At 39.2% G+C, this 24,749-nt stretch overlaps 1 protein-coding gene across 5 annotated transcripts in view; it reads right to left on the bottom strand.

Moving 5' to 3' along the window:
- The window catches only part of TRPS1 (transcriptional repressor GATA binding 1), a 524,235-nt gene that overhangs the window by 260,607 nt on the left and 238,879 nt on the right, over positions 1-24,749 (bottom strand). For all 5 annotated transcript variants that reach the window (XM_033933036.1, XM_033933038.1, XM_033933037.1 and 2 more), the window contains one exon: positions 14,140-14,749. In XM_033933036.1, coding sequence (XP_033788927.1) covers positions 14,140-14,749 — 610 coding nt within the window. The remainder of the gene's footprint in view (positions 1-14,139; positions 14,750-24,749) is intronic.

The following is a 24,749-nucleotide window of genomic DNA, read 5'->3' as shown; positions in this document are numbered from 1 at the left end:
AGTAATGGAAACTCAGACGATTCATTCCACAACCCAAAAATTTTAATAGAAAATACTACACGTACTTGTACTGCAAAACCTCGCTCATTTAGAACAATCACTACACTCCCGCAGCGTCAGAGAGAGAAGAACCATTGGCTCAGTTGTGATGATGTGACGCATGTATACATATGTACTCATATTACAAAACTTTGCTTGATTAGAACAGTCATAGTAACATAGTAAATGACAGCAGGTAAAGATCTGAACAGTCCATTCAGTCTGCTCATAAGTTATACTCATTAAAAAATACATGATTAGATTAACTTGTCTCTTCTTTGATATTTCTGGGCCGTAGACTGTAAAGTCACTACACTCTTGCAGTGTCAGAGAGAAGTACCACCAGCTCAGTTGTGATGTGTCTATACTGTATGTACTTGTATTGCAAGACACTGCTTGTATATCAAGTTAAAATTTAATAAAATGTTTTGCTTGTCTTGCAAAACACTTGCAAACCAAGTTACTTGCAAGCCAAGGTTTTACTGTATATACAAACAAACCCTAAGGTGCAAGACTCTGCATGCAGACAACCCCAGAGGAAAAGAAACAAATGCATTTCTTCTTGAACAGACAGCAGATGTAAATCAATCACTAAATTAAAAAATAAAATCATTCCCCCTACCTTTGTTGTCTCCCTCCCTCCATGCTGTGCCTTGCCTTCTGGCCTGCCCCCCAGTGTTATCTAAGGGCTCCTCTTCCTCAGTGCTGCAGTGCATAAAGCCATGGGCAGCATCCTGCGCCTCATCTGGAAGCCTTCCCTCTGACATTGTGACATCAGAGAGAAGGCTTCTGGTTCAGGCATAGGAGCCTCTGCTCACAGCTTTGTGCACCTCAGCACTGAGGAAGAGGGAGCCGGCCCGAAGATGTCACATCAATCGCACCATGGATCGGCGGCTGAACAGCACTGTCTGGGGCTCGACGCATGTGCCAGCCCTGTGGACCGGTAGGAAATTTCAAGCTGACATTTCTTATAATTCACTGTTCTAGTAGTATTCAATAGTCCAATGTGCAATTTAATATTTGAATCAGTAAAACAATACCAGACTGAACAGGAGAAACAAAGCCTCTGCTTTTAGTCCTACTTCTTCTACCCCAAATAACTGGAATTGCTGCACTTATTTCCTATGAATTAAACCAGGGGGTCCCCAAAGTCCCTCCTTAAGGGCCGAATCCAGTCGGGTTTTCAGGATTTCCCCAATGAATTGGGGAAGCAGTGCATGCACATAGATCTCATGCATATTCATTGGGGAAATCCTGAAAACCCCGACTGGATTCGGCCCTCAAGGGGGGACTTTTGGGGACCCCTGAATTAAACAATATACCACTATATATATCTGCAAACGAAGGGGCAAAACATGCCCCTTTGGTTTGACACTTCAGAAACCAGTGTTTCTTAAATCAGGGGTAGTCGTGTCACTTCTCACTCACACCTGTATTGGGAGTCCAATTTTACTCACTAAAGTGGAAAAAAAATTGATGGCACAGTCTCTCACACTAAAGGAAGAGCTGAAAGTATCAAGCCTTAGAAACCAGAATTTCTTAAATTGGGGGTAGTGATGTCACTTCCTCTCAAAGGAGGAAGCGTCACAGTCTAAAAGAATTACACACATGGTGCTGCTGTGTGTCTGGCAGTGCTGCAGAAATAAGTAATAGTAGTACTTTTCCACCCAGCTACTTTGCTGATTTCCATCTCTTTTACAGTAAGTTACCTCCCAGAGTTGAAGTTTTCTAGTGCTATATTTAAAATACATAACAATGTACATTTTTCAGCTATCATACTCTATGAATAAGTATTCTTACAAAGATGTCAGAACACAGCTAATCCTTACCTCAGTGCACTGAAGCTGTATGTAGAAATAAACTGTGCAAGTTTATTAAATCAAACTTCTAAGCGGCATGACCAACCTAACATAGAAACATAGAAAATGACGACAGAAAAGGGCCATAGCCCATCAAGTCTGCCCACTCCAACAACCCTCCCCTAGTCTACACTCTATCACTCGTCCCCAAGCTGCCCTCCTCTATGCTACCCTCGTAGGGATCCGACATGAGCATCCCATTTATTCTTAAAATCTTGTATGCTGCTGGCCATGATCACCTGCTCCGGGAGCTAGTTCCAATGGTCCACCACTCTTTCAGTGAAGAAGTACTTCCTGGTATCCCCATGAAATTTCCCCCCCTGATTTTCAACGGATGTCCCCTTGTGGACGAGGGTCCTTTTAGAAGGAAAATGTCGTCTTCCACCTCTATTCGACCAGTGATGTACTTAAACGTCTCTATCATATCTCCCCTCTCCTCGAGAGAGTATAGCCGCAACTTGTGCAGCCTGTCTTCATACGAGAGATCCTTGAGCCCCAGGATCATCCTGGTGGCCATTCGCTGAACCGACTCAACTCTCAGCACATCCTTACGGTAGTGCGGCCTCCAGAATTGCACACAGTACTCCAGATGAGGTCTCACCATGCTTCTGTACAACGGCATAATGACCTCTGGCTTCCTGCTAACAAAGCCTCTACGGATACATCCCAGCATTTGTCTAGCCTTAGATGAAGCCTTCTCCACTTGATTGGCTGATTTCATGTCTCCACTAATGATTACCCCCAAATCCCGCTCTGCTGTAGTCCTGGACAAGGTTTCACCATTCAGTGTGTATGTCTTACACGGATTATTGTTACCAAGGTGCATGACCTTGCATTTTTTCGCATTAAAGCCCAGCTGCCAGGTTGTGGACCAATGTTCCAGTAAAAGCAGGTCCTGCCTCATGCTGTCGGACAAATCATTTTTACTTGCGGTGTCACTCACAGTGTTACATAATTTGGCATCGTCGGCAAATAATGCTATTTTACCTTGAAGCCCCTGAGTCATGTCTCCTATAAATATGTTGAAAAGGATCGGGCCCAAGACTGATCCCTGTGGCACTCCACTGGTCACCCTCGACGTTTCAGAGAGGGTACCGTTAACCAACACTCTCTGAAGTCTCCCGCTTAGCCAGTCGCTGACCCATGCAGTTAGTGTATCACCTAATCCCATTGATTTCATCTTGCTCAGTAATCTACGGTGGGGGACACTGTCAAAAGCTTTGCTGAAGTCCAAGTACACGACGTCTAGGGACTCTCCCAGGTCCAGCCTCCTAGTTACCCAGTCAAAGAAGCTGATAAGATTGGATTGGCATGACCTACCCTTGGTGAAACCGTGTTGGTGGGGGTTGCGTAGGTTCTCCTCATCAAGGATCGTGTCTAGTTTGTGTTTGACTAGTGTTTCCATGAGCTTATTCACAATCGAAGTGAGACTCACCGGTCTGTAATTTGCAGCTTCTGCCTTGCAACCCTTTTTGTGCAGAGGAACGACGTTAGCTGTTTTCCAGTCCAATGGGACTTTTCCCGTACTGAGAGAGAGATTGAAGAGTACGGCTAACGGTTCCGCCAGGACGTCACACAGCTCTCTGAGCACCCTTGGGTGCAGATTGTCCGGTCCCATAGCTTTGTTCACCTTGAGTTTTGATAGTTCGTCGTATACGTCACTGGGTGTAAACTCGTGGTTCTGAAATGGGTCTCCCGAGTTATGCTTCACCTTTAACTTTGGACCTGACCCTGGCGCCTCGCAGGTGAAGACTGAGCAGAAGTACTTATTTAGTAGTTCGGCTTTATCTGTGTTCGATTCTGCATAATTTCCGTCAGGTTTTCTGAGGCGTACTATTCCATCTTGTTTCTTTTTCTATCACTAATATACCTGAAGAAAGATTTGTCCCCCTTTTTAATGTTATTCGCTAGACTAGACCTAGACTACAGATACTTTCCAAAAATCCCTCATAACAAAATGGGAATCTTTACTGCCTGATTAGTACATGTAGATCCGTATGATTAAATTACATCTAGAAGAGGATACCGAGGTCACCTCAGCCCTGTTCTCATCTTCTTACAATAAAGTGTATATTACTTGGAAGGGCCAGGCCAATGACTCAACGGCAATGGTACGAGGTGCCCTGCATAATATTGGCTGCTACCCGAGCCTGACTTCTGTTCATCAGAAAAACTAGAGGGGAGAAAAGCAGCAATTGCAATCCCAAGTGACAAAAAAAATAAAACAAAAAACCCTCACAATTTAATTTCAAAGGTTCTTTGCTTCAAAATAATCAATTTAATTCATTTTTGAGATCTCTAGCTGTCCTTGCACTACTAATTGTGTTATAAATTATGTAAACCAGTGTGATCCTCAGAGAACTGTCCTTCAGATTACCAGATTATCTGAAATATAAGAAGGAGGGATATCATTTGTTTCACAATGGTGACTCCAAGATGCTAGGATTAAGAGTGTAACTCTTCAGGGATCTTAAAGGATATAGCTGTCTGAATACAGTCACCCTGATAGCTAAGAAAGAAGACTTATGGCCTCATTTACAAAGCCGTGCTAGCGTCTGCCACGCGGCAACAGCCCCCAAGCCCTTTAAAACTCTATGGGCTTTGGGGCCGTTAGCGCAGCGCGACTTTGTAAACGAGGCCGTTAGTGTTTTAAACCCTGGCAGGAGCTGATTCCAGCTGAGCTGGAGCCCATACCACAGTACAATCACATGTATTGGAAAGAGAAGGGAAAGCTGAAATAACTCTGACGGCAGAGTTTGAAAACCTAACATCTCACTTTTTAAATGAAGGAAAATTTGTTCCAATGAATGTTAGAGAACATCCACAATGTGTGTCAGACAGAGAACAATAGACATGCACTCAAAATTTACTTAGTTCAGTAACAGTGGAAGACGTGAAGGATATGAATAGACATCTTTCAGAAATGTTATTTTGCCTAGAGGAAAAAAAAAACCCCAGAACCAAAGGAAGAAATGTATGAGCTTATTTCTGTTTTCTAATTGCTGACCAAATTACTTAAACACACATGTATGCATACCAACAGAGCCTAGTACTTATGGGATAAAAAATACAAAAAAAAAAAAGTAGAAGTGATAAATTAAAACTTAAATGCTTAAGCATTCAGAGGATAATTTTCAAAGCCAATTTTGTAGATGAATATCGATTTATATGCGTTAAGTTAGCTGTCTGAAAACTGCCCTCCATTCACAGAGTATTATTGCAATGCCCTATTTAGCCCAAAATGAAATCAGACGTTTACAGATCATCCAAAATGCATCAATCAAAGTTATAATGAAAGCTCAGAAATTTTCGATCACGTGACTCCCCTTCTTAACAAAGCGCACTGGGCTCCCAGTCGCACACCGTATAATGTATAAATTAAGTCTGCTTACCGACAAATCTTTGCTATTCAAAACTCCGGCTTTCATTTACAAATCCTTGATTCCCTATACCTCAACCAGACCACTGAGGTCTAATGATCAACATCTACTAGTTATTCCCTCACTTAAAATTATTAACACACGGCAGCATTTCATCTTTTCCGTTACAGCTCCTCAAACATGGAATTCCCTCCCTATTTACTTAAGGGAAGAAAAAAATTTGGATAAATTTAAGAGAAAACTAAAAAGTTTTCTTTTTAAAGATGCATTTAATAATTAGAAAACCTGACTAGCAGTTTCATTTCAATCCCATAACTTCTCTGAGATTTGTTGTTCTTTCCCTTCCTATTGTTCTTTTACCATAATTGTCTTCTCTTTTATCAATTAATTTGTATTTCTTTTCCCATCCTTTCCTCGTGTTTTATTATGTTTATAAATTAGTTTTCAATATGTTTCATAAGGTTTAGTTCTCTGTTTGTTTTGTTGCCCTCTTAATTTTGTAATTTTACTGAGATGTTCATCGCTTAGAATTTTGAATAAGCGATCAATCAAATTTATAATAAACTTGAAACTTCGCTGTGGACTCCACCCCCTAAAAACCCGTCTTACCCATTAAGGGGGTTCTTTCATTAAGTGTATTAGAGTGCTCTTAGTGCATCCTTACACAGGTCTTTCCTGTGCACTAAGGCTAAAGCTAGGCGCTGATATAGGCACTGATTCTATAAAACTTTAGGCGCCCATTATAGAATCACGCTTAGCATCACCTAAGCATGCTTAGGCAAGCTCAGCATTCTAATATTTAGGCATCCCCCATTTTATGCCAGGGTTTTATATGCCTAAAGTTAGGCACTGATAATAATAATAACCTTTATTTTTGTATACCGCAATACCATAACAGTTCTAAGTAGTTCACAATAAAAGAGACAACTGACAAGCAGCGGAGTTACAACGCAGGTAGGGCTGTTCTGGGTTAGGGCACAGGTCTTTGACTGCTGGGCGTGATGGTCCACTGATCTGACCCAGCAGCTGCAATTCTTATGTTCTTAAACAGTAAGGGAAATACAACATCATAATTATTAAGTTACAAATTTATCAGAGAAAAGTCTTTACTGATCTTCTAAAGAATTGGTAGGAAAAAGCTTTCAAAATAATTTCACTTAACCAATCATTAATTTTACCTGCTTGAAATGAAAGAGTCCTATCTAGGAATCTCTTGTAAAGGCAACCTTTCAATGTAGGGAAGGAAAACAAGTGAGATTTGCTAGTGCATCTGATGGTACAAGCCAACTCAAAACGGTAGAAAAGAATTTGGAGCCAAGCCAGTTAAAGTTTTGAAGCAAATACAAGCAAACTTAAAAATAATTCTGGCCTCTACCGGTAGCCAATGCAATTTTTTGTAATAGGGGCCAACGTGATCTGTTTTTGGTTTTTTTTTCCAAGCCAAAAATAAGGCAAACTGCCGAATTCTGAATGATGCTCAATCTTTTGATGATTCTCTTATAAAGATCCAAGTTATATTATGTTACAATAGTCAAGGATACTTAATATTAAATACTGAACCAAGAGTCTGAAAGATACTGAATCAAAATATTTTTTGATAGTATGGAGTTTCCATAATACAAAGAAACATTTTTTAACCAATGAGTCAATGTGCTAATCAAAGGTTAGATGGTGGTCCAATATAACCCTGAGTATTTTAATAATGGAATTTATCAAATAATCCTGACCATTCAATCCCAGTACGGTCTCTTTGATTTTATCATTTGGACTAGTCAAAAATATTTTCATCTTGTCCGAGTTTTTTAACTTAAAATAATAATACAAGAAGAGCAGAGATTTTCTCTAAACAGCACCACAAATTTGGAATTGCCTTCTGTCTTTTTAAAGAGAAGAAAAACAATTAGATAAATTTAAAAGTAAACTTAAAAGTTTCCTATTTAATGATGCCTTTCAGAGTTAAGCACTGAAATGGGAGAACTTTTGGATTTATAATATATATTTACAGAGATAGACAGACTCTTCAACAACCAGAAACTAGCCTTTTAAGGCTAAATTCCCCTCCCTTCCTCAGTGTTTTTACCTTGAATGTTCTTTTTCCTTTTGTTTCTTGTAAATTAGTACTTGTATCAGTATTATCAATATATTCTCTCTTGGAAAACCCATTTTCCATTGTTCAACCTAAGTACGGATGAAATATAATTCTTTATCTCTAAAGTGATGGGAATTATCAGCAAAGATTTGAAGGTAAGCAGACTTAATTTATACATTATACGGTGCGCAACTGGGAGCCAGTGCGCTTTCTTAAGAAGGGGAGTCACGTGATCGAATTTCTGAGCTTTCATTATAACTTTGATTGATGCATTTTGGATGATCTGTAAACGTCTGATATCATTCACATAAACGTAAAATTTCAAGTTTAAAGCGGACAACAGATTTCCCAGTGAGACTAAATAGATGTTGAAAAGCGAAGGGGATAGTGGTGATCCACAGGAATTGGTCCAAGAATAGAAATAACTAACTTCGCTAAACACCTGGTACGATCTTTTCTTTTAGAAATCCTGAAACTAATTCAGTACATTCCCTGACATACCAATCGAATCCAAGCATTTGAATAGCATATTGTGATCTACTAAAATCAAAAGCACTATTCAAGTCAAGCTGTAAAATTAATGCACTTTTGCCCAAACTAAACAAGCGATAAAGGTAATAAGTCATAGAAGCTAGGACTTTTTCAGTGTCTGAAATCCAGACTGGCCAACATGCAAAATATTAAATGTCTCTAAATAGTTAGCAACATCAATTTAACAGAAAGAGGGATATTGGCGATAGGTCTATAATTAGCTATGGAAGAGACAGGCTCCTTTGAGCTTTTAGTAATGGGAGTGATAAGAATGTGGCCAAGAATATCAGGAAACATATTGTTGCTCAGTAATAAAGTGATGCAGTTAAATAATTCAGCTTTAAAAGAAAAAAAATAGCAGTTTTCATAATGTTGGGTGGACAGTTGTCTAATAAACAATTGGACTTTACATATTTAGAGTAAAGCATAAGAAATTGATGCCAATCAGGAGCATTAAAATAGCTCCAATTCATGTCAACCTTTGAGCCTTATCTTCGATATCAGAGCCTAATGACACCTGATTCACAAAGAGGCGCCTAACTCAAAAACATACCCATAATGCACCCCTAACCTTGCCCACTTTTAGTGCCCACTTTTGGCTAGATGCCTATTTTTTAATAGGATTGCATTTTTCTAGTTAGGCACCTAACTTTCAATTAAGTCCAATTAAAGCTGACTGTGCAGTGTTAAGTGTCAATATAGGCACAGATTAAGTACTACTGCTCAATTAAAATTGGGCGCTGATATCACCACCTAACTTTAGGTAGACTTTATAGAATCATAGCCTAAGGGCTTACATGGTAATCCCACGTTAACAGCACACACTAATGTTGATGCACTGAAATGTCCTTTTTTGACCACCCCCCCCCCCAACCAAAAAATAAAAAATACATTTTTAACTTATGCCTAGAATTCAGATTTGGGAATTATCATAGGATGCCTGAGCACATCTTGATGTGAGCCTTTTCAAGCTGTTGTAAGCTTGCAAGTGCTTACTGCAGCTTAGTAAAACTCCTGAGTATCTGCATTCTCCCACATTTTAGCTACCTTTAGGGCAGCCATTCCTAGGACCATGTTTTGGACAGAATTATCAAGTCTACCTACATTGTCCATAGAAAATCTTCCCCCACAAAAAGCAGGTGCTAAAGTACATACCCATAGCAAGTTTGAAAACACAGGAATATTTTCTCCCTTGAATCTTGGTGCAAAATCAGTGGAGAAAAGCACCCATGGACTTTATCCCAAACCTGAGAATTTTTGGAAACTGCCCCTCAAAATAAGACAGCTTAACAGTAAAGTTTGTGTTTCTGCATATAGTGTTAAAATCAAATTCTCCCAGATCCCTGTGTCTAGGTCTGCTGGCCTGATAAAGACATCCTCCATATCCAATACTTCATGAGTTTTCAAAATTAGTTTTACTTTCCTACAGTTCATATGATACTCCTTTTTAATATACCACAGATAATAAACGATGACTAGTGTGTAGGTCAGATGAACCCCTCTTAAATAGCTACAGTATGCTTGTGAATGAAAAAGGGACATTATCTGCAATCTTTGAAATAATGCTTGCCATATGTGAAGGCTGACAAATCGAGGCCCCCTAATTTAAGAAAGCTTACTTCCTGTCTCAAGGCTTGATAATTACAAGCTAGCGTAATAATTTATTTTATCCACTTATTAAATGTAATTCATGATGCAGTTGACAGTACCTTCACGCTGTGTCCGTGTAAGAAAATTAAAAATTAACTCTAGCCTTAAATATAAATATAGGACATTTAGTTGCTGAGATTCTAACGTAGCAAATAAGGAGTTGAAGAGTTTGAAATTTGTAAAACAATACTTTCACACTGAATAGCAAAGCTATTCTTAATGACAAGCATGGCATCGAGCCAGAGCAATATTGTAGATCCTAATGTTCATTTTCATATTACTTTTGATCCCAAAAACCTATCATGTTATACACGTTCCATAGTTTTCACTATCTGCTGACATGCACCGTGACTATTACAGAAATCATAGCATAAAATGCAGACAAAAATAGATAAAAAGAAAATGTTTTTAGAGAAATAATCTATGCAAGAGCTTTTAACATATTCAGATAGTGCCGAGGTTATTTTGGTTAGCTGTGATAACTAACCACATCAAGTTAGGTCAGTAAAAAGGCTATCTGAACTTTATTCTGTTAGCTATATGGTTTAGCAGTCTAACTATACAGCTCCACAAGTCAGCATTAATTCCTGGATATTCAGTGCTGGTCACTATATGGCTTTTGGTATTGAATATCCCAGGCTGAATATCAATTCCAACAATTACTTCTATTACTAGTTACCCTTGGAATTCACTGGTGTACATAATTTTGAGGCATTTTCACCCTCCACCCTCCAGTCAGTCATGTGCAGAATAGCTCCTGGTTATCTTAGAGTAAGATTTATGGTTTTTATTTTCTTTTATGGTAGGAATACGAGAAAGAATATAATTTTCTTGCTATAATATTTGAAGCTAAATTCTATCTGATCTAATTGAAACTCCAGCCAATGGGAAATACCCAGTAACAGGGTGATAGTAAAGGCAGTCTCGGGGTTAGGATCTTCCGACTTACATCGGACTCGTACTTACGAACAGGGGTCCTGATTCTCCCTTCCATATCCCAACACACCCCTCGTCATTCTTCTTCCCCTCTGTTCCAAATTCATGCCTCCATCCCAAGGGTATTTGCCTCCTCTGGCCGGCTCCCTCCTCCCTGTCATACTTCTCTTCACAAAGACACATGCAGCAAATCCTGCCCGCGGCTGACCTAGAAGCACATTCAGGCACATTTAGGGACATGACCCCAGTTTGTGGTTTTTCTACTGTAAAAGGTTCTGAGCACTTCTTAAGCTATACAGTGAGCATTACTAAAGTGATTTTTCATGAAGTGGATTATTCTGCAATTTTGGATTCAGCGTTGTGTGATAAGTTTTTCCCCCCCTCCCCGTCTATAATTTTGGGGCGCTAAACATAGTAGACATTCAGAATATATCTAAAAAAGGGGAAGTTTTACTAATAAGTGATTTTAACATGCCGGATGTTGATTGGGGAATCCCTATTACAGGGTCTTCTGGAAGTAGGGCGATCTTGGATTCTCTACAAGGAGGACTATTCCAGCAGTTGGTAATGGAACCCACAAAGGGTAAGGTCATACTGGACTTAGTATTTACAAACGGAGAAAGTGTTTCTGATGTTACAGTAGGTAATCATCTGGCATCCACTGGTCACTGCATGCTACGGTTTAATATTAAGTCTGGTATATAGAAGGCTCATTCAAAAGTAAAGGTTCTAGGCTTAACCCCCCCCCCCAAAAAAAAAAAAAACAAAAAAAAAACTAACTTTGTTCGGATGGGGGATTACGTCAAGGAATTGTTGTCTGGATGGGAACATCTGGAAGAACTAGAAATGAAGTGGGCAAACTGAAAAGAGTTATGGTAAGGGCAAAAAACCTTTTTGTGAGGCAAGTAAGTAAAAGTAAGAGGAAAAGAAGGCCACTTTGGTTCTCAAAAGTAGTAGTTGAGAAAGTAAGGAATAAGAGGTTAGCTTTCATAAACTACAAAAGATCACAGAAAGGGGAAGACAGGCAAAAATATAATTAAGAGAGACTGGTCAAGTAGTCAGGAAAGCAAAGATACAAATGGAAGAACAGTTGACAAGGTAAAACGAAGAGACAAGACATGTTTTAGATATATCAGTGATAGGAAGAAGTACAAAAGTGGCATTGTGAGACTCAAAAGCGAAGGGGAGGAATATGTAGAAGCTGATAAAGAAAAAGCTGAATCGCTTAACAAATATTTCTATTCTATGATCATGGCTGAAGCACAGGGCGCGGGACTGCAAAAGACAAATGTAAATAAGGATGGAGGAGTGGTAGACTCTGATCGATTTTCAGAAGGTTGTGTTCGTAAAGAGCTGGCTAAATTAAAGGTAGAAAAAGCGATGGGGCCATATGGTTTACATCTAAGAGTGCTGAAAGAACTTAGGGAAGTTCTGGTGGCTCCGCTGACTTACCTTTTCAATGCTTCTCTAGAGTCAAGAGTGGTTCCAGAGGACTGGAGAAGGGCAGATTCGGTCCCTCTACACAAAAGTGGAAGTAAGGAAGAAGTAGGGAATAACAGACCAGTAAGTCTGACTTCTGTGGTAAGGAAATTAATGGAAACAATTTTAAAACAGAGAGTGGCGATGTTTCTGAAATCTGGTGGATTGCAGGACCAGAGGCAACATGGATTCACTAGAGGTAGATCTTGTCAGACAAATCTGATCAGTTTCTTTGACTGAGTGACCAGAGAATTGAATAGAGGGAGTCCACTAGATTTGGTATATTTAGATTTTAGCAAAGCCTTTGACAGTGTTCTACACAGACGTCTAATAAATAAACATAGTGCCCTCAGGATGGGCCAAAAGTGACGGACTGGGTCAAGAACTGGTTAAGTGGAAGATGACAGAGATTAGTGGTTAATGGAGATCGCTCTGAGGACAGGGATGTTACCAGTGGTGTGCCTCAAGTTTCTGTTCTTGGGCCTGTTCTTTTTTTAACATTTTTATAAGCAATATTGCTGAAGGGTTGTCAGGTAAGATGTGCCTCTTTGTGGATGATACCAAAATCTGCAATAGAGTAGGCACATCAGATAGTGTGAATAACAAGAAGAAAGACCTAGCGAAGCTTGAAGAAGGGGGGGGGGCTTTCGGCAGGAGGAATTGGGCATCCCTCCTGCCTCATTCATTTAGGGGGTGGGGGGAGGGGAGACTGGCGGCCGTAACCACGGATGCTATACTAATCGCGGCAGGGAGATCCCTTGCCGCGATTAAGTATAGCAGCTGCGTCTACTTACAATGTAGGCCAGCATTTTGCTGGCCTACATTGTAAGCGTCTCCCGCTCTACTAGGGAAATGCATAGGGCCGCCTAGGTTCACCTAAGGCTACCGCCTAGCCTTAGGCAAGCTTAGGCAGGCTTGAGGGCCTCCCTAGGCTCCTGGAGGTGCCTCCAATATAGGCGGCCTGCCTGGGGATCATTTTTTTGAGAAAACATGCCTCCCGATTGACTGATTTAGACAGCTGTAGAACGCCTATAGCTGCCTATAGGATGTTGTGTATGAGACTGGACTATGTTTTGAGGAACAGCAATATTTTTTTCATGTGAAACTACTTTTTGAATAATTATTATAAGTTTTTCTAGTATGGAGGGTTTTTTTTAGCCTATAAAAGAATGAGCAGGTCTATGGTTTTGACTAGTTATGAGCTCTTTTTTTTAAACTGAGGCTCTCTCGCCACATTTTATTTTTCTTAAGTTAAAAGATGTGGATGATTCCTTAGAGCTTATGTTTTGATTTTTGTTTGACATATATCAAAGACCCTTTTGATGTGTGGTAACTGAAATCACTATTACACTGTTTCCCCAATTTACCAACTTTCCTAATCATTGTAAACATTTCTTCATCTGTCTGCTCATCCACTGGTGAGCAGGTCCTGTCTACTGGATTATTTTGTTATCTTACTCTTGTACATCCAATAAAAATATGAGAAAAGGGCAAAAACAAAATTTGGAAGTACTTTCAAAAGCAGATACATTTCTACAAACTGCCCAGTGAAGCAAACAGATCTACTTCTCCCAAATAAAGTATTTAGTGAGATAATGAGCTATTTTTCTTATTAAAAAAAAGATACAATTTTCTAATTTTGGATACCAGACCCTGGCACATTTATATCAACATGGGTACCTTCATAAATAAGCTAAAAGTAGCCAGCACAGCAGTTTTGTTGGAATCCTGTGTTCTGAAAGCATTGCGTTTCTCCATTATCACCACATTCAGGTTTTACATTATCAACTCACCAGACATTTTGTCTGATGATAATTTGCTCATTAAATATGCACAGTCACATTGCCTTACACTTTAAAAGCATTTGGATATTTTAGCATAACAGATGTGCAGCATTCTGGGTCTCTAAAATCTCCTTCCAAAAGTTTCATCTTGCCTGATCATCAGGAATATTAAAAGAAATTCAAACACAGTTAACAGCAAAGGCAAAGAGGCATTTTATCACAGGACAAAACCGACACAAGTTTGCAAAGTATTTGCAACTAATTTTAACTCTGTGGTGTCAAAAGATCACAAATGAACATCACACCTACTCCAACATCATACTAGGCTATTCCAAAGTTAAGTTTTCTTTTCAAATAAATACAAAATTTAATAAGTCAAGAAAGAATCTTACCCGTAGAAGTGACTGGGATTCATCTTTTGATTTATTATCTGCTGATGTAGGATACTGTGAAGCGACTGATCCAAGCTTCTCTCCCCCTCCTCCTCCTGGCACACCCTGCAGGTAGCCCTTGGGCTCTGCAGTCAAACCATACACAGGGCGCACCAGATGGGCAGCCTCTACATTTGGACTCTCTCTCGAAGGCTTTGGTTGTTCTTGGTTGACCGAAACTGTTGTCAGGAGACCCAAACCCACTTGCGTGTAAGATGGGCTCCCCCTCAGAATCTCCGTTCCTCTCCAAGACATACTTCGAAGGTCTTCGCTGGAGGCATCAGCCCAATCTTTCTCTTTCATCCCTTCTTTCTCTTCTATCTTTTCCTTCTTCACTATACTGTCGCAAACAGAATTTGCTGTTTTGGAGTCGGAATTAACCAGGTTGTACACCTTTACATCAGCTTTGGACTCTTCCTTGACAGGAGATGTGCTATGAGTGTCCCCTCCTCCGTTAGTTGCAGCGACATCCATCTCCTGACAGTGCACAGTATTGAAGTGTTCCAACAAAGACCGAGTATCAGCAGCTGTGAAACTGCACTGCCGGCATTTGTAGCAGTTGTGTGCTCTCCTAAAATGATGAAAAACAAACAACATTTTACACAAGGCTGTATTATTTTCATGTACACAGATTTATTTATTTTTTTTATATATCCTAAAACATGGCAATATGAATCCTTAAGTGAAATCAGAAAGGAATGCAAGATGAGGAATGCAAATTGTTTTGCTATGTTTTAGTTAACATGTAAATTAATACAAAGCTGATAAAATACTGGAATAACTGGTTTGCTGGCTCTCCAACTAACTGAACTAGAATCTGATCATTCTGATTAGAGTACAGTTTGTGATTGAATTCTTTTCCATTGTACTTCTGTAGAACTTCCACTGTTAGGAGCTATCCAATGTAAGATGTTACTTTTCAAACATTTAAAAAATGCTGAAATAAAGGGACAAACTAACTAATCTGAAGGGGACCAGGAATGATTACTAAACATATTAGGCTTATTTTCTGAAAAAACTAGAAAAAGAACCCATTTTCCTCTGCACATACATTGTAGAAAAGCTAGAGTATTTAAAGGCATGTTTTGCCCAAGCAATAATGTCCATTGTGGAGGTGCCATTCATTTATCTGTCTGTACTCCTAGGTGCATATTCATGCCGACTTCATACAGCCCTGTAACCCTAGCAAGACACATACTTTATGTCTGTCACTTCAGTCCCTGAACAGAAATGCATGAGTTTGTAAACAGAGGAAACAAACACACTTCATTTTGTCACATTATAACAAAGCGATGGGGCTGAATGGTGTACATCTGAAGCTTCTCTAGAGTCGAGAATGGTACCAGAGGACTGGAGAAGGGCTGATGTGGTCCCTCTACACAAAAGTGGAAATAAGGAATAAGTAGGGAATTACAGGCCAGTAAGTCTGACTTTTTTTTTAAAACCTGGGAGTCTTCTAATCTTGTTTCCTCCAGATAATTGGAACCAGGCTAGAATCTTATGCTATAAAGCTTCATGTGCAGTAACTAGGGATTATTACACTATTACCATCCCTCCCCCCACAAAAAAAAAAAAAAAGAAATACTGTAGTACCACTATAACAACACCAGTCATATATTTCCTTCATTTGGAACCCAACAATGGTGTACTTTAAATTGGGCATCCAAGTGTCTTCCCATACAAAGGCCACAGATGTGAATGCTACCTACAGACTTCTGCATCCCACCAATATGGTTAGCATCTATTCTAAAATTGCTACTTATATGTGTATGCTGAAGTACATCAGTATTTTACACACATACAGTAAATGATGTTTAACCATCCTGTAATCATCTCCTTTATATGTACCAGGCATGTTTAAACTGATTTCTAAATCATAATACTTTTACCTAAAGAACACAAATAGATAATGGGACATACCAACCAAGTATCATACCAGCTATTTTGTTTTCAGCAGTCATGCACCTCTAATTGGCTAAGTATCTCACCATACAAAGGCCACAGCTCTCCTCATCCGGTGGGGTTGTGAACCCTGCCTTTGCAGCATCCTCAACCAGACTGAGAATAGCAGTAGGAGCACAGAACTTACCATTTGAGCCACTGGACTAGCCCCTTATTTTATTTTTTGCATCTGTATTTACCGAAGAGGATATACACAGCATACTATATCAGGCTATATCCTGGAAATGAAGACGGGAAAATGACAGGGTTGATGGTCAGTCTAGAAGAGGTATGCAGGCAGATCGATAGGCTTAAGAACGATAAATCCCTGGGACCAGATGGCATCCATCAGAGGATCATCAAGGAACTGAAAGGGACTATAGCTGAACTGCTTCAACTAATAGCCAATTTGTCGATCAAATCGGGAAAGATTCCGGAAGACTGGAAGGTGGTGAATGTTACGCCGATCTTCAAAAAAGATTTGAGGGGAGATCTGGGAAACTACAGACCGGCAAGTCAGACCTCGGTACCGGGAAAGATAGTAGAGGCACTGATAAAGGACTGCTTCATTGATCACCTTGATGGACAGGGTCTGATGAGGACCAGCCAGCATGGTTTCAGCAAAGGCAGATCTTGTTTGACGAATTTGCTGCATTTCTTCGAGGGAGTAAACAGGCAGATAGACAAGGGTGACCCAGTCGACATTGTATATCTGGACTTTCAGAAGGTGTTCGACAAGGTTCTGAATGAACGACTACTTCGGAAAATTGCGAGCCATGGAATCAAGGGTGAAATACTCACGTGGATTAAAAACTGGCTGGAGCATAGGAAACAGAGAGTGGGGGTAAATGGACAATACTCGGCGCCGCAGGGCTCAGTGCTTGGACCCGTGCTCTTCAACATCTTTATAAAAGATCTGGACATTGATACGACACGTGAGGTGATTAAATTTGCAGACGATACGAAGTTATTCAGAGTAGTGAAGACACAGAGGGATTGCGAAGATCTGCAACGTGACATAATCAAGCTCGAGAAATGGGCATCGACATGGCAAATGAGGTTCAACATGGATAAGTGTAAAGTAATGCATGTCAGTAACAAAAATCTCATGCACGAATACAGGATGTCCGGGGCAGTACTTGGAGAGACCTCCTAGGAAAGAGACTTGAGAGTTCTGATCGACAAGTCGATGAAGCCGTCCGCACAATGCACGGCAGCAGCAAAAAGGGCAAACAGAATGCTAGGAATGATAAAGAAGGGGATCACAAACAGATCGGAGAAGGTAATCCTGCCGCTGTACCGGGCCATAGTGCGCACTCAACTGGAGTACTGCGTCCAGCATTGGTCGCCATACATGAGGAAGGACACGGTACTTCTCGAAAGGGTCCAGAGAAGAGCGACTAAAATGGTTAAGGGGCTAGAGGAGTTGCCGTACAGTGAGAGATTGGAGAAACTGGGCCTCTTTTCCCTTGAAAAGAAGAGATTGAGAGGGGACATGATCAAAACATTCAAAATACTGAAGGGAATAGACTAAGCAGATAAAGAGATTGTTCACCCTCTCCAAGGTAGGGAGAACGAGAGGGCACTCTCTAAAGTTGAAAGGGGATAGATTCCATAAAAACGTAAGGAAGTTCTACTTCACCCAAAGAGTAGTAGAAAACTGGAATGTTTTTCTGGAGTCTGTTATAGGGAAAAAACCCCTCCAGGGATTCAAGACAAAGTTGGATAAGTTCCTGCTAAACTGGAACATACACAGGTGAGGTTGGACTCATTTAAGAGCACTGGTCTTTGATCTGCGGGCTGCCGCGTGAGAGGATTGCTGGGCACGATGGACCACTGGTCTGACCCAGCAGTGGCAATTCTTATGCTGTGTGGTAGAACAAAATAAATAAGGGAAAATAAAAATAACAAAATAGTAATAAATTATAGCAATTATTTTTCATTTCTTCTAGTTTTGGTATTTACTAGTGTGGCTCAATCCATCTCTTTCCCAGAAGAATACTGTACCTTGACAGCCTAGACAACTTTTTATTTAAAAAATAAATAAATAAATTAGGGTACTAAAAAAACTCAAACATGAAATTGCAGACCTGCTGTTTGTGATTTGTAACCTGTCGCTAAAATTGTCTATAGTAAACCAAACTAAACCTTAAGTTTCTATACCACATCATCTCCATAAAGATAGAGCTCGACACGGTTTACAGGTAATTCAATAAATGAAGGAAGGACATAATAATAAATTAGAGGTTATAGTACCTGAAGACTGGAGGGTGGCCATGTTACACCAATTTTTACAAAGGGTTAAAGGGGAGATTGGTAACCCTGACTTCAGTGTTGGGCAAAATGGTGGAAAAAATAATAAAAAATTAAATTGTGGAACACGTAAACAAACATGATTTAATGAGACAAAGTCAGCATGGGTTCAGCTGACGGAGATCTTGTCTCACCAATTTGCTTCACTTCTTTGAGGGTAACAAAAAAATATATGGATAAAGGTGAGCCAGTTGATGTAGTGTATCTAGATTTTCAGAAAACTTTTGATAAAGTTCCTCATGAAAGGCTCCTGAGAAAATTAAAGAGTCATGGGATAGCTGGCAAAATTCAGTTGTGGATTAGGAATTGGTTAACGGATAGAAAATAGAAGGTAGGAATAAATAGCCATTTTTCTCAATGGAGGGGAGTAAATAGTGGAGTGCCGCAGGAATCTGTACTGGAACCGGTGCTATTTAATTTATTTATAAAAGATCTGGACATTGGAACGACGAGTGAGGTGATAAAATTTGCAGATTTGCAGATTTGCGGATTGTGAAAAATGACAGGTAGACCTTAGGAAATTGGAAGACTGGAAGTCCAAGTGGCAGATGAAATTTAACATGGACAAATGCAAAGTGATGTACATTGGGAAGAATAACACGAATCACAGTTTCTGGATGGTAGGGTCCAACTTGGAGGCTAGCGCCCATGAAAAGGATCTGACCAATGTGTGGTGGCGGCGGCCAAAAAAGCCAACTAGGAATTATTTAAAAAGGGTTGGTTAACAAGACGAAGAATGTTATAATGTCCCTGTATCGCTCCATGGTGCAACATAACATAACTTTATTCTTCTATACCACCATAAAAGGCTGATTTCTAGGCGGTTTACACCAAAGAAGACTGGACAATCAGTAAAATACAAGATGGTAGGAAAATACAAAATAATTCTTAAAAGTGCAAATGTTCTTTAAGACAATACTATATAAACTTTTACTTAGAATAACAGTTCATAATGACGCAACCACACTAGGAAATGAATTTTTCAAACAACCTCATCTGGAGTATTGTGTTCAATTCTGGTCTCCTTATCTCAAGAAATATATAACAGAGCCAGAAAAGGTTCAAAGTGGAGCAACCAAGATGATAAAGGGGATGAAACTCCTCTCGTATGGAGAAAGACTAAAAAGGTTAGGGCTCTTCAGCTTGGAAAAGAGACGGATGAGGGGAGAAATGACTGAAGTCTACAAAATCCTGAGTGGAGTAGAACAGGTACAAGTGGATCAATTTTTCATTCTGTTAAAAAATACAAAGACTAGGGGACAATCAAAGTTACAGGGAAATACTTTTAAAACCAATAGGAGGAAATATTTTTTTCACTCAGAGAATAGTTAAGCTCTGAAACGCATTACCAGAGATTATGGTAAGAGCAGATATCGTAGCTGGTTTTAAGAAAGGTTTGGACAATTTCCTGGAGGAAAAGTCCATAGTCTGTTATTGAGAAAGACATGGGGGAAGCCCTGGATCGGTAGCATGGAATGTTGTTACTCTTTGGATTTTGGCCAGGTACTAAGGACATGGATTGGCCACTGTGAGAACAGGCTACTAAGCTTGGTGGACCATTGGTCTGACCCAGTAAGGCAATTCTTATGTTCTATGTCATTTACTTTCAAGATAAGGTTATAAATTATACCTGCCAACTATTCATCATGTATACCTTGAAGACTAGTGGTCTCTTTTACAAAGCCGAACTAGCGGCTGTGCTGCGCTAATGGCACCGAAACCCATAGAGATTTAAAGGGCTGCATGGCTTTGTAAAAGAAGCCATAGGTCTGTGGACATCTCTTGATGGCCAAAGATGTAATCCCCGGACCTAGCAGAATTTTGAACATTTAGAATGCATCAAAAATATAATGCTGTAATGATTCTTATTATTTTTATTATTTTTGTAAAACATTTTCTTATGCTTTCTTAATGCTCTATATCCACAACCTTTGTTGAGTGAAAGACTCTTTACAATGTGATCAGAATGTGCTTAGAATGAACAGATATACCATACCATACCTACTCTTGTATCCCGCAAATGTCAGCTAGGAATCACTGCAGCTTACACAATATTAACATGAATAGATATTTGGTACTCAAGGTATAAATACTGCCACCAAAAGAATATTTTCCCCCCTAGGAAATCTGTCTGGAAGCATAGGACCTGCAAGTTATACTGATTTTTTTAAATTTTGCCAATCAGGGAAACCCTTCTGAATGGCTTGCTTCAACTGCAACCACTTATAAATTTGAGACTTTGAAATACCAAAAGATTGTTGCAGTCGTGAAAAATTAAGCATTTTCCCATTTCATATAACATCATCTAGTATACGTATGCCTGCCTGCATCCAGTGCTTCCAGGCGATCTTAGACTCGCCAATTTGAATCTTGGAATTTAGCCATAAGGATTGACACATGGATTTCTCTACAGGAATTTGTTAAATTGTTAATAAATTTCAAGGTTTTCCAGGTGTCAAATATAATACTATTGTCCTTAACATAACAAGGTAACTTGATACTGAACACATGAGACAGCCATAATGGGGACATAAGTTGCCACTCTAAGTACAACCAATCAGGAAGATGTTCCATGAGCTCAGGAAGGACCAAATACATACCCTGAAGTAGTATATAGGCCTGATGGTACCTATAAAAGTTTAGGAAATTTACCCCACCCACCGCAATTGGTTTTTGTAAAGATACTACAGCAATTCCATAAGTTTTACCTAGCCAAATAAATTTGGTAAGAATGCAATTCAACTTCTTCTAAAAGGACCCCTGAAAATAAACTGGCAACATACTCATTTGGTAGCAAACCACAGGCAAAATCATCATCTTAACCGTTTGGACTCTCCCCTACCAAGACAGATTTCTTAGGGCATCAGGCCACCCAGTGGTATAAATTAATATCTGGTTATATGAATAAGAAACCAAAAACCAGGCTTAGAGACATTTGGAGCATTGAGATCAAGCAGCAGATTTCTGTGTCTCAATGGCCACGAATTTGGACTTGGAGGATGAGATGTGCGGCATCAGCATCTATGAGACAAATATGGGGATTTTTTTTGTTACATAGAAGTTTCTGGACCCCTGTTCATTTACAGAAATTAGATAGTTCCAAATCTAATAGATGCTGGCACTGTCATCTTGATATAGGGACACTGGATCATCTACTGTTCTATTGTCCTTTGATACTCAACTTTTGGAAGTCAATATGGGGACATATTAATTTGATTTTAGAGACTGTGATTCCGTTATCTTATGAAACAGTAATCTGTGGATCATTATTATCCCTTAAGCCAAAAAATTGATAAACATAAAAATAGGCTATTAGGAATTATGACTGGGATAGCCATCCAAATGGTCAAAAAAATTGGAAAAACTTTGATCGCTTGAATTTTAGTTTTTGGTGGTACTCATTATGTCTTTGTTACAGGATGGAAAAAATGATTAATGATCAACGGGGTATTACTTAGTATTTCAATTAACGTGGGGTCCATTAACTAACTTTATTAATAATTGACTGATTTATTAATATACTTCCAGTTATAACTTACATATCCAAGGGGTGGGTGGGAGGGCTGGGGATATCTTAGATTTTCATAGATGTTAAATTGGGAATGAATATTGAAGGAATCTTTATATCATTTTTTTTTTGTTCAGTCAATTGGGTGGGTGGATGGGAAGGGTAAAAGTGATTGTTCATGTTTTTCTGAAAGATAAATGTGCTTTTTCTTGATTTATTATATGTACATCTAATTGTTTATTGCACTGTTGTTGGTTTGGAAAATCAATAAAGATTTAAATTTAAAAAAAGAATATTTTCCTTTAAATTTGAGATCTACAGCTCTTCATGTACACATAAAAAAAAAAAGAAACATAAGAACCTGCTGAGCTAGTCATCTGCAAAAAAATAAGACAGATAGGCAAACAGGAAATGTACTGGAACTGGTTTAAATTTGTTTTCCTGACGACATAGCATGCGTATTATAAGCTACTAAATTCCAACACAGTGCTATTTATTACCTGAAAATTCAATAAACCAACGTAGAAGTGAATGTCAAGAAAAATAAATGTGAGGTTAAAAGAAGTACATCTTTCTTCTTACAGAGAATACAATGTGAAAAATTAATCGCATTTTCTTTTGATTGCATTTCTTCAGTTAGTTATATCCAGAAACGACTAGAGGGAAAGAAACATTTATTTTCTGTTTTATTATAAGGAAAGCAATGCAAGGCAGAGCTGATAGGGTCTGCATTACAGACAGATATTTCTACCCAAAGAAAAAACTAATCTGGAAAATCTGCTCAGCATATATACCAAAATCAACTCAAAATCTCCTGTGAAATTAGGTGACAATAAGAATAAAGATGCATACAAACTTGTTCTCAATTTGTCAGTCCAGATATCCTAGGCTTGCAAAAAATGAAACTGTCTCAGATAGACCAAGGAAAAACATTGCTCATTTCTGGTAATGAACTATAAGAAATGGATCTACGAGTATATTTTAGGATCTGCCTAGTACTAGTAACCCAGAATGGCCATCATCAGAGACAGGATCCTGAATTCAAAGTACCTTGGTATGACCCAATACACATGATCTCCTAATTCAGTGTTCTTCACTAATTTTTAAGCTGGGTTCACTTTGTACTCAAACAAGTTGAAGGAGAGCCACAAAATATCTTCCTGTGCAAGACCTCAAAACTGCTCACCAGTGTGTGTCAGTGATATCCAACCCACCAGTCTACTTTCAAACATTTTATTACATGTATCCTCAAGAAGTTGGGCATTTCTAATTACATTCTCTTTGTCTACTGAGAAATGCCTTGCATTTGAAGCATGTGGCTCTTCCTCTCATTCACTTCCTCCTTTCTGTTGTGAGCTTGAATAAACAGTCAAGAGTAGCAGAAGAAAATCCAGAATGATGAGGACCTCCCCAGAAGTATCCATTGGTCCTCAGACCTTGTACTGAAAAAAATTGCACTAATTTAGCCTGCCCATGCTTAGAAAAAATTAAAAATAGTTGCAATTTTTTCAGACGGTAGTTACCATTTTGGAGCCTTTTTACTAAGCTGTGCTAAGCAGCTGGCACAAGTTTTATTGCTCATTAAACATTTGCATCGGTCAACCCAACAGAACTTGATAGTGAGACTCTCTCGGACTTCTTCCAGTCCAAGGTACAAACAATTTGCGATAATCTTGACACCACCACCAGCACCAAACCTCCACCAGCACATCCCCAACCTAACACAAATACCCCATCCTCTACCACTCTCTCCCAACTTCATCTGGCTACCTAAGCTGAGGTTCTCGACATCCTGAGAGAACTCAAGCCCTCCCGCACCATCCTCAACACCTGCCCATTCAGCTTTCTACTGTCCACAGAAGACGCCATGCAGAATCTATCCTCTCCATCATTAACTTTTCCCTCTCCACAGGGACAGTACCTCTCAGCTGGAAGTCAGCTATTATCAAACCCACTCTCAAAAAACACACCCTCGACATGGCCGTGTTTTGCCTACACAGCTGGGTCATGGACATACAATCAGCTGGTGTCAAAAACAGCTTCTACAAATGCTGAAGAAACAGTCCTGGTCTGTAGCAATGCTTAACTACAATTTGCTAGAAACTCAAAATATCCCTTTTTATAAATGAAATAAAGAAGAATGGATGGGTAGAATGTTATATAGATAATATTTTTCAAAACAATGAAATAAAATATTTTCTGAAATATGTATAACTTATTAAAAGTCTTAAGAAAAAGGATTCATTTTTCTTCCAAAAATGAGAGAATCATCAACTCTCAAGTCTTCTGTTGTCAGTTTGGTGTTCTAAATTAGTGAAATCTAGACAAACCATTGCAAAGGGTCTGTGCATGCTTATTCTATCAGTGGAGTTTACAAATTGAAAATTTTAGCAGTGACATCATTGCACTCAACTTCCAAACAAGAATCCTTTGAAAATAAGCTTTGTTTTGCTTTTTGGGCTTATTGGTTTTCACTGTCATTGTTCAGGGTAATTATCTGCAGCACAAGTCCTTACTTTGCAAATTGAAGAGATGTTTCAAAGAGAATTGACTGTCCTGTTGTGGGATAGAGGGAATGGCTTGTTAAATTGATGCATTCCTTTCTAGTTAAGAAACAAAATAAGCTTTACCTGTACAAAATAACCCTACATAGAAAGTGACAATAGAAAACAACCAGAACACATTTCTCAAGGCATTCCTTTTGCAAGTAGTATCAATCGGAAAAACAAGTAGCTGCACCATACAAACAGCAGTGTGTGTTTAACCCAACTCACTCACTGTTGGAGTTAAAGAAGGAAAATACTACAAA

The sequence above is a fragment of the Geotrypetes seraphini genome, chromosome 2, assembly GCF_902459505.1.
Source record: "Geotrypetes seraphini chromosome 2, aGeoSer1.1, whole genome shotgun sequence".
Taxonomy (NCBI): domain Eukaryota; kingdom Metazoa; phylum Chordata; class Amphibia; order Gymnophiona; family Dermophiidae; genus Geotrypetes; species Geotrypetes seraphini.
The sequence above is the reverse complement of the archived record's forward strand: the minus strand, read 5'-3'. Positions and strand labels throughout refer to the sequence as shown.